This window comes from Falco rusticolus, chromosome 1, assembly GCF_015220075.1.
Source record: "Falco rusticolus isolate bFalRus1 chromosome 1, bFalRus1.pri, whole genome shotgun sequence".
Lineage (NCBI taxonomy): Eukaryota > Metazoa > Chordata > Aves > Falconiformes > Falconidae > Falco > Falco rusticolus.
In genome coordinates this window covers 27,167,265-27,182,427 of record NC_051187.1, presented here as the reverse complement: position 1 = coordinate 27,182,427, position 15,163 = coordinate 27,167,265, and the positions used below count along the sequence as shown (strand labels likewise).

General features: G+C 50.1%; 1 protein-coding gene across 3 annotated transcripts in view; it reads right to left on the bottom strand.

The window, feature by feature from the left end:
- The window catches only part of SGSM1 (small G protein signaling modulator 1), a 48,393-nt gene extending 35,116 nt beyond the window's left edge, over nucleotides 1–13,277 (bottom strand). For all 3 annotated transcript variants that reach the window (XM_037375255.1, XM_037375253.1, XM_037375254.1), the window contains exons 1-2: nucleotides 13,235–13,277; nucleotides 13,099–13,142 (exon numbers count right to left, since the gene is read on the bottom strand). In XM_037375255.1, coding sequence (XP_037231152.1) covers nucleotides 13,099–13,142; nucleotides 13,235–13,253 — 63 coding nt within the window. In that variant the 5' untranslated portion in view covers nucleotides 13,254–13,277. The remainder of the gene's footprint in view (nucleotides 1–13,098; nucleotides 13,143–13,234) is intronic.
- Nucleotides 13,278–15,163: the final 1,886 nt, after the last annotated feature.

The following is a 15,163-nucleotide window of genomic DNA, read 5'->3' as shown; positions in this document are numbered from 1 at the left end:
GCTATTTCAACAAGTCAGGTATAAAAAAAAATAAATGTGGTTTTGCTGTTGAGAAACTTCAAAGTAGGAAAACTATGAGCAGAGAATTAACTTCAGGAATCAAGTACAATTTACATAAAAGAGATCTTAATAAGGGTAACCAAATCTCATATTTAATGCTTTTACAGTATTGTTATGTTCTTTCATTTTATGAGGATTTGACAAATTTCATGTGACATTGCTGTCCCAAATGACTCCAACCATCTGTCAATGCCAAATTCAAGGATCACCTGGCACCAAATGTGACCAGGAATGCCATTTGCATAGCGATGCAATCAGCACTGCCCTCTGACTGACTGAGCCTCTACTGTCTATGACACATTATTGGCACTCATTTCAGTGCAATTAATCAAAAGGAAGCTGTCACACAGGTTGCACATCAGGGGAAGAACATAAATGGGAACCCACATAAATTAGGAGTGTAATTTTTGCAGACACAAGATGGAAGGTCAGGCCTGCCAGGTAAGCAGGCTGCAGAGGACAGACTGTAGCCTCGGAGAAGCTCCCAGGACTGCCTGGCTCATCCACAGCAGTAGGTCAGAGGAGCCTGAGGAGTCAAGGACTACCAGAGCAAGAAATCAAAGTACCCCTAGCACTGCTGCTCTTCCTGTGTACCTGTTGCTGTCAGCACTGACAACGCCCAGATCTTTCCGTCCCACTGAGAACATCGCTTTCATAGCATACAGACCCCTCAGCCCTGTTTTGGAGATAGGGCAGGGTCACCCTGTACCTAAGTGCTCATGAACTTGTGGTGCATTAAAGCTGTTACACACCCCCTCAGAGCCGGCAGCTGCAACCACTGCTATGAGACTGGCTCCCCATGGCTCAGCTTGAGCAGCCTGAACAGGATTACCCTGCAGAGCTCATCCTCACCCTTCCAACACGAAGCACTTCCCACCATGCCTTCAGTCTCCACAGATGCACCTGAGCCAGCTCCCCGCTCTCCGGCCCACCTTCCCGTGCAGCCTGTGCTGTTTGCTTGGTGTTTTGGAGCTAGAAAGCTGGGCTAGAGCAAGCTTTGATTCAACCCTTCACAGAAACTACGTTACAAACTTGACTCACTATCAAAGGAGAGGATTTTTTTAAGTACCTTGACTTCCTGTTTCTGATGGTGAGCTTCCAGCACTGCCATCAAACTGCTGTGTCCCCCCTTTGCTGAACATCACCTGTTTGAAGTGTGTTGTCCTACCTGTGTGCCTCCCACTGCTCCTGGGAGCCACCTTGCTGATGTGCTGAACTCCCTTGTCCTCTGAAAGGAGGACACTGAAGGGAACACCAAAATACGTGCTGCTGCTCACCAGTAATGCAAACTTGCACTCTCAGCAGAAATTACTTCTCCCAGTGTCCACCAGTTGGGGGAATACTGCTCAGGGTGCTCTGACCTTCAGGGTGGGATTTGGCATGAAATACCCTTCAAGCTGGATGACGTGGGGGAGTATGGTCCTGTGATCAGGGCAGAGCAGATCAGGGAACACAGAGCAGGTCTGAGGGCTGCCTCAGCTCTCAAGCAACATCATCTCCCTTTGTCCCCACACCTCTGTAGGACACAGGCACTGCACATGAGATGGGGAGTTTAGTGCTCAAGGAATTTGGAGCCTTGCTCAGAAAGTGCTAGAGAAGTAGGTGTTATTAATGAAGGAGGCAGACCTAGCCTGATGGCCCCATGAGCTGCCCTAGCCCTGGCAGCTGCCCTCTGGCACAATCCAGCCTGCTTCCTCGGCACCATGCCCGCTGAGCCTCACCGGCTAAGCCCTGCCAGCTCTTATCATCAGACCACAGGATCTGCTGTCCCTCCACCTGTCCCCACATCACTCCACAGCCCTGGTACAAACACTGCAGCCTTTCCAGGCAGATCCCAGCTGTTCTGCTCACAAGGTGCTGTGCCTCTTACAGCCAGCCTGTCCTACCCTGCTCAGAGTGGCGGTGATTTCCATCCCCAGCTGTCACCCTCCCTAATCCTGCTGAAATCAGCAAAAGTCCAGCTGAATGTTTGGTCCTTAAACATCCAGTTCCTCACTGGTTTTCCTTTTAAATACAGAGCTGTCAGCATGCCCGGATTTCATCTTCTAGTGCCTCTATAACATCTTGCTTTTCACTCTTTGGTTTCAAAAAATGCAGGGGAAAGGGTTCACAGTGCAGAGATGTGCGCATAAGAGAGGTTCTGCTTATCAAGATGCTCTCTCTGAAGGCACAGAGAGAAGGAAAAAAGCACAGGTCAAGACTTGGCCAAGCAAACCCCGCATGTATGAGAGACCTTTAATGGCATCATTTGGGGAATTAAACTCCTTTGCAAGATAAAATCAAGGTCAATTATGCAAAGCTGACAGCTCAATAAAGGAAATCCTTTTATGAATATGGATTAAGAAAAAGTCATATCTAAAGCCAGAAGCATCTCACTGCATGTCAAAGCAATCAGGTCAGCTCCCAGTACTGCTCTGCTCCAGTGTGCTGGGTGACTAACAGAGCCTGCTTGTGAACCCAGGAGGAGCAGGACTTGCGCAGTGATTCCACCTGTATCTGGAAGATCAGATGAGCTGACAGTGAGATGAGGACCTTGGGACTGGCGGTGGCTCAGAGTGCTGGGAAATTGCCCTTGGCACAGCACAATACAGCTCCTACATCCCGACTCTGTGCCTGGAGCAGCGACTCGACTCCAGCTGCAAGAATGCCCCAGGCGCAGAGGGCTCTGCTTCCAGAGACCTGCAAGAAAGCTGCTTCTTCTACCTCACCACTGTGGCAAGTGGCCAAAAATTGCAGCTGTCCCTTATCAGGGCACCTTCCAGCAGGGTGAGGCAGGTGAGGTTAGCAAGCCCTTCCTCTCACTATGCCCAACATAGTTTTGCTCCTTGTACCATTGAAAAGTGCTGAGCACCACAAAAGGGGACAGCTGCAATCCTCATTTGGGCTTCACAGTTCCAGCAGTGTTTTATTTTAAACTTCAACAACAGAAGGAACACTGCGAAACAGAAATGGGGACAGAGCAAGTCCCAGTGACAGGAAAGGAGTCCTTCTCTTCTATTTGCTGTGTTATAGTGAGACATATCCCTTGACCTCAGCTGCAGGGGCAAAGTAGAGACACAGCACACACCTCATGTCCACCAGTGACCAGGTACACACCAAAAGAAGAGCTCCTCCTTTTCCTCCACCTGACATACAAGTGTCCAACGAAGACATGCCGATCCCTCCTTCTGAAACACTAATCAGTCCAAGAACCATCACCGATCACACCCTCATTGCAGCCCTGGCAGGGAGGCCCAGTGATGCACACCTCAGAGCCTTCAGGGATGTTCCAAGATTAGGCTCTCCCAGCAGGCTGGGCTGCCTTTGTCCAGATGGCTCACAGCCCTCACCTGCCCAGGATGAGCTTCCTCTGTCAGCAGTTCACAGACACTTGTCTCACTAGACAACTCAGCTACTAGAAAATGATGAACACATCGCTATCAAATGTACCCTCATGGCAACACTGCTATTGTCTGTATTTTAACCCCCGCTCAAAATACACTTGAGAATCAATGCACGATTACCAGCTTCTGATTAAAACAGGAACATATTCAAATTTAAGCAGTATATTCAAATATTTGCCAGCCACCTTTCACGTAAGCCATCGTCTCACTGCTCTGATGCAATGCCTGCAGTCGCAGCTACTGCAGGACTGCCTTCTGTGGGGCAGCGACCATCTGGTTACTCAGTGTCTGTGGAGCAACCAGCACAGCGGGACTCCAACTCTGACCAGGCATCTTGGTGCCAACACAGCACAAACAACCTGCACTCTCAAGGCACACAAAAAACCAACCTTTCAAGAGAGACAGTTTAATGGAAAATTACTCATTAAAAGAAAAAAAGAAAAACAAACAACGCGCTGTATTGACTGAGGTTATCACACTAAAAATAAATCAAAGATACATGAAGAAATAGAAATGGAAAGCGGATTGCAAGAAGGGCATGAAGGGCTAGAGCAGAACGGGAGCAGCTAAACAACAAAAACAAAGCCCCAACAGGTAAGGGCTAGACAGATGGATACAGTCTTGTAACATAAAATGAGTTTTCAAACAAAACAATCTTACATTTGCCCATAAACAGACACAGCTGGCATCTGTAGGACAGCTCCAGCCCAGACAACCCCAAAACTCTTGATGGGTCTCCTGTGCTGTTGTCTGCAGGTCCCAAAGGACTCTTCCACCTGGACCCCAGCCCCTCCACAGCCAGCTGGGATCACAAATGCCGCAGCAGCCATCTGCCACGGTGCTCCCAGATCCTCTCCGGAAAGCGAAGCGGGTTTGTGACACTGCAGGGATGAAGAATGCCAGCTAACCCATGTTTGGCTCACTCTATAGAGAAGACTTGAACAGCCTTTAAACATGCTGCATTCCAGCATTTTAATGCTAATTCTCATATTGTAGCCAGAACAATCTCAACAAATGAGGCTGCCCACTCTTTATCTAGAGCCAGCCTAAGGAAAATGAGATGTTTGCTCTTCTTCTATTAGAAAGGAAATTAAAACAGCAACTAATAATTTAGCTGTAGGTAAACTCGAGAAGAATATTATAAAGTATTACACAACAATAAAAACACTCCTCCTGGCTCCAACTGTGAGCACAGCACAAGTCACCCCCTGCCAGGAGAGCAGGGTCACAGGGACACCTCACAACAAGGTCTCCACCCAAACACAACAGCATTAATTGCAGTTCCAAAAATACAACAGAAGACAAGCTAGTCCTGACATTACCATCTGAATCACTGACTCGTGAAGAAGTGAGCTAGTCCTTGGCTTCATGTGCACGTCTGAATTACAAGGAAAACATTTTTTTTTCCTCCTCGTCCCACCTCCAAAGCCAGATCCAAAAGCCACAGGCATTGAGAAAACTGAGTTATGGCATTCACCAGGGGCAACAGGAATCCTGGCACACCCACTTCAGACCAGCAATTTGAGCTTGCACCCCCATACCTGCAGCGAGGCTCCTGATCGCAGATGTCTCAGCCTTCCCTTTGGTTCTCCGTGGCCTGGCCCGCTCCATCACAGTCAAAACATTGCTATTAAAATTTTGTTTGACTAACCACTTTTTCTTCCCCCTTCAAGAACAAAAACAAAACCTTACCTATCCAACAACCCCCAGACCCCAAAGAGGGATGGAGGCTTGTGTCTCTCTGCTACAAAATTCCCAGGGTTAGACTTCAACTCAAAATCCAACGTTCCCGTAACAGTGCTTCTTAACTGTACCCAGTCCCAGCCGCCATTCACATTGGCGGAGCAAGCCAAATATTACAGCAGTTGCAATAACCACTGAGCTGCAGAGATCAGAAGCAAACCAGTAACCCTGGGTTTAATTAGTCTGAGGCAATATTGACTCAGAACTCTGTTTCACCTGGCTGGATTTTTCCAGGCAAGTCACCATAGAACCTGTACTCTAGATTATCCAGTGATGTTTACAGTCACAATTTTCCCTGCCATGCTTCTTGCAAAGCCCTTCGCTGGTTATTAAGGCATTTGTATTGAAGCACAGCATCTCCCATGTACTTGGCTGTGCTCGTAACTCTGTGAAATTGTTCCTAGCAAGCCAGATGCAGAGTGGCCAGCTTCATCCTTTTCCCAGTCCTGTTTCAAGGTGAAGCTTGGTCACTTTGCCAAAAGGGCTGCAGAACAGCGAGCTCTGTGCAATACAGCTGTGATGACACCCCCAGGCGTGGGCCTGTTTGCTAGACCCTGCTCATGGCTCCTGGAGACAGGATTCTGGAAGACGGCCTCTGGTAGGGAGACACACAAGTCACTGAGCAGTGAGGCCAACAGCCGGGTGCTCAGACTCTTTTGTCCCACTCCAAAGGGGCAAAGCAGCCAGACACTGAAACATGTACATCCAGAGCAGTGGTGTAGAGGAATGAAGCTGGGTTAATTAGCATTGATAATATACAGCTGTGGGCTGGCTTCAGGGGCGGCGGGTTGGCCAGTGTAGATAAGGTGCAGCTGTGGCTGGTTCTGTTAAGTGCTTGAGAGTCAATGAAGAGAGGGCAGCCGAGGAAGAAGCAAGAGAAGAGAACGTATGCCCTGGATGAGGAGAGACTAAGAGAAGGCAGCAGAGGGACTGGCACGAAGAGTACGTTGGTATGTGACAGTGAAAGACCTTGTTGCAGCTGGCTAGTTTTGAGAGTGTTGTGACACAGTGGGAGAACAGAACCAGGTCTGATTTCCACCCTTGTAGTGGGACCTCCCACAAAGAGAGTCACTTCATATAAATAAAAGCTACAATAAGATAAATGCCTTCAGTGATTGAGTTGGTCTTTGCAGAAGTGTTTTTAGAAACTGCTATTGATCGAGCCTGGTCAGAAACAGCAAGACCTTCTGCTGAATGTTTAAGTAACCCACATTCTGAAAACAAAAGATTCATAGTAAAAAACATAGTGGAAATTGAGGTGTCTTCTGCTACCTTTGAACGTCCACCTCTGCATGGGATGCCAAGGATTTGGGTGGGATGAGATGATGCAACACCAGAGCCAGAAAGCTGCACTGCCTGTATCCTCTCAGAATCTACCTTGCCTAGGAGGGTAATCAAGCACTGACTATCATGGTGCCAGACAAAATTAGCCAGCAGCACTGCAAGAGCTCTGAAAAACCCCAGCAGATACAGGAGTAGCCCTGAAAATCTCTCTTCCTTCCCAACTCTTTTCAAGACTGCAGGAAGATGACTCTTGCCTCAAGTAAATATGCAGGGAATCAGGAAGAAGCATCCCTATAAGCATCCAGCACAAACAAGCACTGTGTTCAGGATCCACAACTGCTGTTTGTCAGTGAAGTCTCTTTACTAAATCTCAATGCGTTTCTTTTCCACAAACTTGTTTAATCTGCTCTTCTGTGTTAAAAAACCTCACAAAACTAAACAAACAAACAAAAAATTAACAAATATCTCCCACATTGATGATACAGGCTTTAAACTTGCTTTTGTCTGTTTGTTCTTCCAATTCTTTTATGAGCTGGTGTTTCCTCATTCTCATTGCAGTCTCCAAGTGCTGCTTTGATTATGTGTTTGGAAGTTAATTCTAGCACTTAAAAATCCCATTTTACATGTCAGTTTTGGTGCAACATGTCCATGTGGGCACTCCTTGCAGTAATCTGAGCGTTTCTTTAATTGCTTCTCCAAACCAAGATCTCTTTCCAGGAATAAGCTCTGGTTAAGCTCCACAGGAAGCAGCTTCCCATACACGTGCAAGACTTTCCATGCAGTGCTACAGTGTTACCATTTCTCAGGTATTATGCCAAAGGATCACTTGGTGAAGCAGATGCAATATTAAGACAACCCTAGACACATTTGTATCTGCAAGGACAAACGTGATTCACTTGCACCACAGCTCCAACAGTCATGCTGCAGGGCTTTGCCACCCGGTCAGCCAGCCCACACTGCCCAGCAGAAATGCCAGCCTCTGGCTCTCAGGCTGACTTGTACCAAACAGTTGGACTTGATCTCAAAGGTCTTTTCCAACCTAAATGACTCTGTGATTCTATGATTCTAAAGGTGGTTCAGTGTTCAAGACAAAGCAAGTGCAGAATCGCTGTTCAGCTCTAGGACACAAACCCCAGGTCCTCTACTTGTGTATGGACTGTGCGCTCCAGTGCCCCCAGAGCTCTCTGTGTGCTGGGTGGATAGAAAAAACAGCACTTTCCATCACACTGCCTGTGCTGCAGCTAAAAGCCACTTTTTAAGCTAAAGTGGAACTTCTTAGTCCGATACCTCTCACAAACCAGATTTATCCTCTCATTTGAAATGTCTGCCTATTGTCTGTCTTGCTGCTACAACATCCTTTTTTTAGCAGACTTGTTTACAGAATTCACATTATCAAACTCAGTGTTGCAAGACAGTTTATCTTCCAAAAGCAGGTGCCAGACTTTTCCAGCACCATCACAAGTTGCAGCCAAGCTCTGCCACTTACCTAAGAGTTTATTAGCTGACCACTAAATAATTCCAATTAATTGTGCTCCGGTCAGTTAAAATACTGCTAGCTTCAGAGTACATGCACTATTTATACGCACAGACTTCAAGGACTCTCACCAGCCATTTCAATGGACCAAGGGAGATTACAGTCCCCTTGCACCACAGGAGGACAGCACCGGGACAGCTCTAATGGCACCACGCACTTTACATGCACTAGCCTTTAAAGCCATTTGTCAGCTCCATATTCTTGCTGCCACAGAAACATTGATCTCAATCCTACCAACTGAGACCTTTGGCTTTTCTAAAAGTCTTATTTAATTATTCATCATCGCTTACTAAATAAAACACAGCACCTTCTGCAGCTAGGATATCATCCATGTGATACACGTGGGATTTTCAGGCCAGCCAGCAGACCTTCCCCAGGAACCACGTGTACTCATGGCTGGGAACTGGGCTGAGTCTCCTTGGGGGGTAAGGGGGAAGCAGAACTCTGAATATTTGGGCAGTTAGCTGGAAAAAGAAATTAAAAAGGCATTACATTGAAGGGTCCATAAAGCAACATTGTACCTTGGGAGAAATGGGAACGATCCCAGTGATGCATATTTGCTGACAGTATTTTTCAACAGACCTTCTTCATAGGGCATCAACTTTTGGCCAAAAATCCATACATACAACACTAATTTAAGATCATGTTATAGCTGGTTCTATTCCTGTTGTGCTTGTCAAACGCAAATTTCCCTGCCATCTGTTGGCACTGCTGGTACCACTAGCTGTAAGATGCTCAATAAAGGCACTGAAACATTTTAGGAAAAACTTTAGTCATTTCTCTGTTTCCAACGTCTGATCTCAAAGCTTTACCCTGCTTTGTTCTGCACCCATCATGCCATGAAGCTGCGGTTTTCTGAGGTGCTAAACGCTACACTGACAAGCAGTTTGGATTCAATTAGCAAACATGGCAAAGACTGACACTACCTGCACTGAAACTAGGTGGAACTTCCAGCCCCGAATTGCTTTGAAGTCCTAAATCTGTGCAAAACCAGGTATTTCCATGGCAACGGCCAGGATACCAGGAGAAGAGGATGACCTTTTGGGAGCAGGGAGGAGAGGCTGGATGGGGAGGAAGGAGGCTCCTCTGGCATACAGATCTCGTCTCCTTGAATGCTGAGAAGGAAGGAGGAAAGCAGCATGAAACCTCTTCTGGGTACAAAACATCAAGCCAGGGGTTCTGAAGCATGAAAGCACTTCTGCACACCACTGCTTTTATCTTCAAAAGAAGAGAAAATGGTCCCCAGCGATTAGTAATACTCTTTTCAGAAGAGATTGATGCAGGCAATCGAGAAATGCTGCATTAAAGCCATCTGTTTACTTTTAATATAGGAACGTTTGAAAAAGGCTGACCTGGGTGCTTCAGAGACGTCAGAAGGTCCCTCTGCAAATAGAAGCTTTCATTACAAACCTTCAGCTTATCATACTCATCTTCATTTTGCCTGAACAGTTTTGATGGCTACACAAAGGCCTTTTTTAAAAAAATTGGCCTTGAGAACATTTAAAGCTATCAACATTAATTTTTCAAATCCTAATAACATTAAATTAATTTACAATTTTCTACCAATCCAGAATGAAATAGCTGGCAGTGACAGCTGCAATCTGATATTTTGGAACTATGGGCATATGTACGTGCTCCAGAAAAACAAACTCAAGCTGCAAAAATATTGCTCTTACCGGTCACTCTGTGTTACTTAGCCACGAACTAGACAATATGGCTGCATAGCGGGGGCACATCATTTAAAGGGTGGGAGGAAGAGAGACTGACTATTGTCCCTATGATACATGATGATGCAATTAGTCAACAGCTACACAGTGACAACCATACAAGCTATTAAAAATAAATCTTATATCCGATAGAAGATCATGGGACATCAGCAAGCAAGCAGCCTGTAGTCAGTCAACAATAGTTTTTTAAAACAATTCTAAGAACAGGCAGCAACATGTTCTATACAGGCACAGCAGCTGTTGATGAGAAAAGAGTTAAAGCTGCTTGCCGAGTGGAAGGTTAAAATATAAACTACGTTTCTGCAGAAGAATAAGCAAGACAACTGATTACTCCCCCTATTCCATTCAGCTTTTCACACAACTCATTTTCCAGGCACAGTATAGTACAGCCTGTATTTCACGGGTAACACCTGCTTCCCCACCTATTTTTCTATGCAGTGCAATTACCTGGAGGCAGTCAAAAACATACCTCAGAATTCTCCTCTATTAAAACTGAAATGTGCAAAAGAAGGGGAGAGGCATGGGTTGCAAGAATATTTTTAGTTGAAAATCCAAAGCCATTTTAAACATCGATATTTCAGGCTGTGGGTTTTTAAAGAAGCCTCATTCCAACCGATAATAGCTCTAAACAACAAAAAAAAAATCAGGGAAGATTTGGTTATGCTTCTTATCTTGCATACTTCTACTCCTTCCCTTGCAGTCAGCTGACAAATAGTCAATTTTGCTATGACCGGGGGGTGGGGGGGGAAAAGGGGGCGGAATATGACGGTGATAGCACAACTCATTTCAACTTGTAAATCTACTGCAGAGCAGGAGAGCAGGACTTCTTAAAAATAAAAATGCATTAACCGTGGCAACAACCAAATATTAAAGCCCATTTGCTCACTGCAGTGCTTTCAGTAATTTTGATCTATTGTTTTATCTACCTTCTCTAATCAGACCTTGTCTTCACAATATTTTATTTGTTCAGTTATTCCAGTAGGATGACAGATGTGGCGTGGCTTCCAGAGTACGATCCATAGCTGCCCCCAGTCCCAGTGGAGCTCACCTGCACTTGAGGACCCCAGCAGATCACATAGAGCCATGGCTGAAGCAACATCAGATATGGTCTAATGAAATGAGAACACACAGTTTTGTGAAAGGTAAAAATTCTGGGGTGGGGGGAGTGGGGGAGACTTCTGCAGTTAGCCCCTTCTACTACTCCCTGAAGTCTGCAGAAGCACTGGACTTAACCTGAAGTCAGTTTAGGAGAGGAAGAAAAGACAAAACCATGAACAAAATGGGCCTAGCGAGCAGGGAGCAACAGGCAGAAGAATGCCCCACCAGCTCCCAATTTCAGACATGCTCCTAAATAATTAACTATATAATGCATGGAATCATGTTTCCCCAGGTTTTTTTAAATCCTAACAGAGCAAAGCCCAGGTGGAGAGAGCACACAGCACGGGTCTGCCATGGAGCATCCCCACCTGCACAGCAGTGCACAGACAGCCCCTTCTCACAGGACCAGGGTCCCTGCCAGGTCTTACTGCTTCCAGCTGGGAGAAACCTGAAGTGCAACCGCCTAGTGCCTGCGCAGGCAAAGAACCCACACCTGCACCAACATCCTGAGGCAGAGCCCCGAGCAATGAGACCCACCAGAAAACAATCTCTGCTCTGCACCTGCTCTGCCCTTACTAAAGGGCTGCTGGAGAGATACTAGACTGTGTCAAACACCCACATTACAGCACCATGCCACGTTGGCTGGTAGCTTTTCACCAGGGCAGAAGGGCTTTCCCCTTACATCACCTCTCTCCTTCAGTCTTTACTTGCATTCACCAAACCCTCATACAATACATTTATTTTACCAATAAACAGCAGAAGGGCATGTCACAACCCTTGGCTCTCCTCCCCTAGGCACAAGCCGCACTTTCTTCAAGCACATATCCCCTGGAGGAAGGGCAAAGGGAGAGAAGCCCGTACTAAACGCCAGCGCAGAAGATGCTCATGTGCAGTGACAGCCTGCAGAAGCCACAGCGGTCTCTGGAAGGAAGCTCCTGTCCACTGGCCAAGCAGTTTAATCAGCACACTGATGGGCAATCCCTGCCTACCACCCTGCAGCGGCAGTTGATGTGCAGTCTGCTGTTTTGTCTCTCTCCACTCGGGAGGTGTAGCAGACAGACAGTAATAATGAGATGTCAGCTTTATCCAGGATGCTAAATAAATGTCATACCCTTTTTCTGGTTTAATAGCTGTTGCCAAGGCAACAAGTAGTATTCCTTACCACCACACCCAGCACAGGATTAAAGGTGGGAAGCAGTCTCGATGAACAGTCAAACGCACTGTGCTGTCACCCTCCTCAGCCCTACCACCCACGGTCTCCTTCACCCTACTCCGAGCAGTGTCTCCAGTAGGGACATTCCACTTTCTGGAGCTGGTAAGCTGGAGATCAAGATGCTCATAAAACCAGAAACAAAATGTCCCACATCATACCCTCCAAAATCCCAGAGGAGGTGACCTGCAGGGACAGGCCACAGGCAAGAGATGACAACAGCTCCTGGCAACCCAGCACTCCACCACAGAGCAGAGCAAGTCCAGGCTCTGCAGCGGGTCCCACAACATTCAGCTGCTTCAGACAGCTCTACAGCTGCAGATGGGTGGCAGAGGCGGCCCTGCTGGCTCATGCAGCCCACCTCCACACACAGGCAACACACCAACTCCGTGGCAGAGCACTGGGACTCTCAGCTCCCCATCTAGCTCACTGTGTTAATGCCACACACATTATAAACACCAAGTGCTGCGCAGACAGAAGGAGCCTGAGTCAGCTCAGCATAAAACACAGTATAAACCAAGAGTTAAAGATGCCTGAGAGGAGAGATCAGCACAATCAGATGTCAAACGGCACCGCTCGCACAGGGCACGGGGGCACACAGGTGTGCGGGCCCCGGCTCTGCGCAAGGGCCCTGCGGGCGGCCCGGCCCGGCTCCCGGCGGCAGCAGCGCCGGGGGTCGCCCCTTCTTCCCCCGCGGAAAACCACAACTTGTGAGCGCGGCTCTGCCACCAGCGAAGGGCGATTTTCAAAAAACACAGGACACTGGGGTGCCAAAATTCGCCGGTGCTGTAGGGATGCTCCTCCGCCTACCCGGGAACCGGGCGGCCCCGCTTCGCCCGGCGCCGGCAGCCCGCACCGCCCCCGCGGGCTCACGCTCGGTCCCCAGCCCTGCCCGGCGTCGGGGGTGCTGGGGGGGGGACTGTGAAATCGGCCGCCCCAGCACCGGCAGGAGCCAGCGGGATGCCGCGGCCCGGGGCTCCCCTCCCGGCAGGGGGTCACCGAGCTGGGACCGGGGCTCCGGGGCTGCTCCCGCGGGGGCCGCCGCGCTCCGGCACCCACCTCCTTCTTGACGGTGCGCAGCAGCCGCTGCCGGGTCTCCGCCTCTGTGGAGGGAACGGGGAGAGGCCCGTTAGTGTAGTGTGGCCCGGCCCGCCCGGCCCCGCCGCCCGCGCCCCCGGCCCGCCGCCCGCCCTACCCGCCGAGGCCGCCGCCATGGCCGCGCTCCTCCGCTCCGCAGCGCCGGCAGAGTGGCGGCGGGGCCGGGCCGGGCCCACCGGGCCGCACCGCCCACCCGCGCCCGCCGAGGTGGGGCCGCCGCCGCCGCCGCCAATCCGCGCCCGCCGCCGGCACGGCCACGGCCGCCCCCGGCAACGGGCCGCGCTCGGGGGCGCCTCGGTTGGGCCCGGGCCCTCGGGGGGCGACCCCGAGGAGCCCCTCGGGAGAGGGGGGCGAGGGTGGGGCTCAGCCCGTGCCAGGCCCTCGGGGGGCCGCGGCCAAACCCAGACTCTCAGGGGGACCTCAGCCGAGCACGGGCCCTCAGCGGGGCAACCCCAGACGGGCCGGGGGTCCTCAACCAGGCCCGGGTCCTCAGTGCGGGGGTCCCACCTAGGCCGGGCCACTCGGTGAGGAGTACAGCCAGGACCCCCAGCTCCCAGGGCCCCCAGGTCGGACCCCCTCCAGCCCAGGCCCCAGCACCCCCGACCTGGGGCCAAGGTGCCACCAGGTACCCAGGGGTGGCGACCCATGGGGCTGGGTGACTGACATGGGGCCGGGGCGAAGGCCGCAGCCTGGGGCGAGCCCTTGGTGTGTCCCTGTGCACAGGGATGTGGCGCAACAGGCACCGTTTGGGAGCTCTGGGAGCCACACGGAGGTGCGAAGAAGCAACATCCTCACAGCCGTGCACCATCCAGGCATGCTCCTGTGGGCTCTTCTGCACTGGGAAGGCGATACATGAGCTGAGAAGACCTATTCATAGGAGACCCAAGACACCTCCCATCAAAATCACAACTGCTTCAGAGAAAGCCCTGCCTAGCAGCTGCCATTAACGTATCTTCTGTTTTTCTGTTTCCTCGTTTGCTGTTCCAGGACATTTCCATAGAAACAGGATCCCGGCTCCTTCGCAGTCTGGTTTCCAATAACTACAAACCACATTAGAGTGAGGGCAGCAGTGCCTGGCCACGCTGCATGCCGGCAGGTGGCCTCTGGCCACTGTCACGGCCCCAGCTGGCCCGGGGCCCTTGCTGCCACTGCTTGGGAGAGGACTCGGTCCTGGCATGGAGAGCAGGGAAGATGCTCCCTAGCCTGCCAGCTCCACAACCCTGGGAATTGCTCCTCTACTACACCTGGAGCTGGGCTGCATCCTCTGCATCGGAACAGCTGCCTTCGCTCCCTGCTGATGCTCAGCGGCCCTGAAGATGGCAGAAACCATCCATCCCAACAGTTCCTTTCTGGTGCCTGGCCTGGGCATTTGCCTGCCAGGGAGCTCTGGACTTGGGATTAATCAGAATCCGGTCCCTTCTGTACTTTACCACTGGCACAGAGGCGAGGAGAATAGTTGTGCCATATCTGTTGTAGAGAAAACCTGTTCCCTTGTACGCTATTTCTTGTGACTGTTTACTTGCTTGCTAAATACCCTGTGAACAGAAGTGGTGGCAGCGCAAATGTTGCTGAACTGCAGCATTAGGGCTGGCTTGCTGGGGTGTATGTGATTGCTGATCCAGATGGATCCCAGAAAGATTCTGGGCTTCATGGGAATCTAGCCTGGGCAGCTCTGGATGTGCTGGTGAGGGTCACAACTGTCTGCAGTCAAGTGAGTGTTGACTTGACCCTCAGGATTCAGGTTCCCACCCAGGGAGTCGCCCGTAGCCTCAGGTTGGGCCCCCAGCGAGTGACACAGCACTTAGCGTGCCAAGTCGGGAATTCCACGCCTGCTTTGTTCATAGGGCTGCAGCTCTGCTCCCCACAACCACCATCTGCAGTCCCCCAAGGCAGCAAGCCCGGTTGCCCAGTCTCACCAGTGGGCACCAGTGCATCTCTTCTGCCCAGCAGCCTGTGCCAGGGGTCTGTCTGTGGAGAGCCCTGTGGATGGGGTCCCCGGGTGCAGGAGAAGGACCAAAGGTGCTAA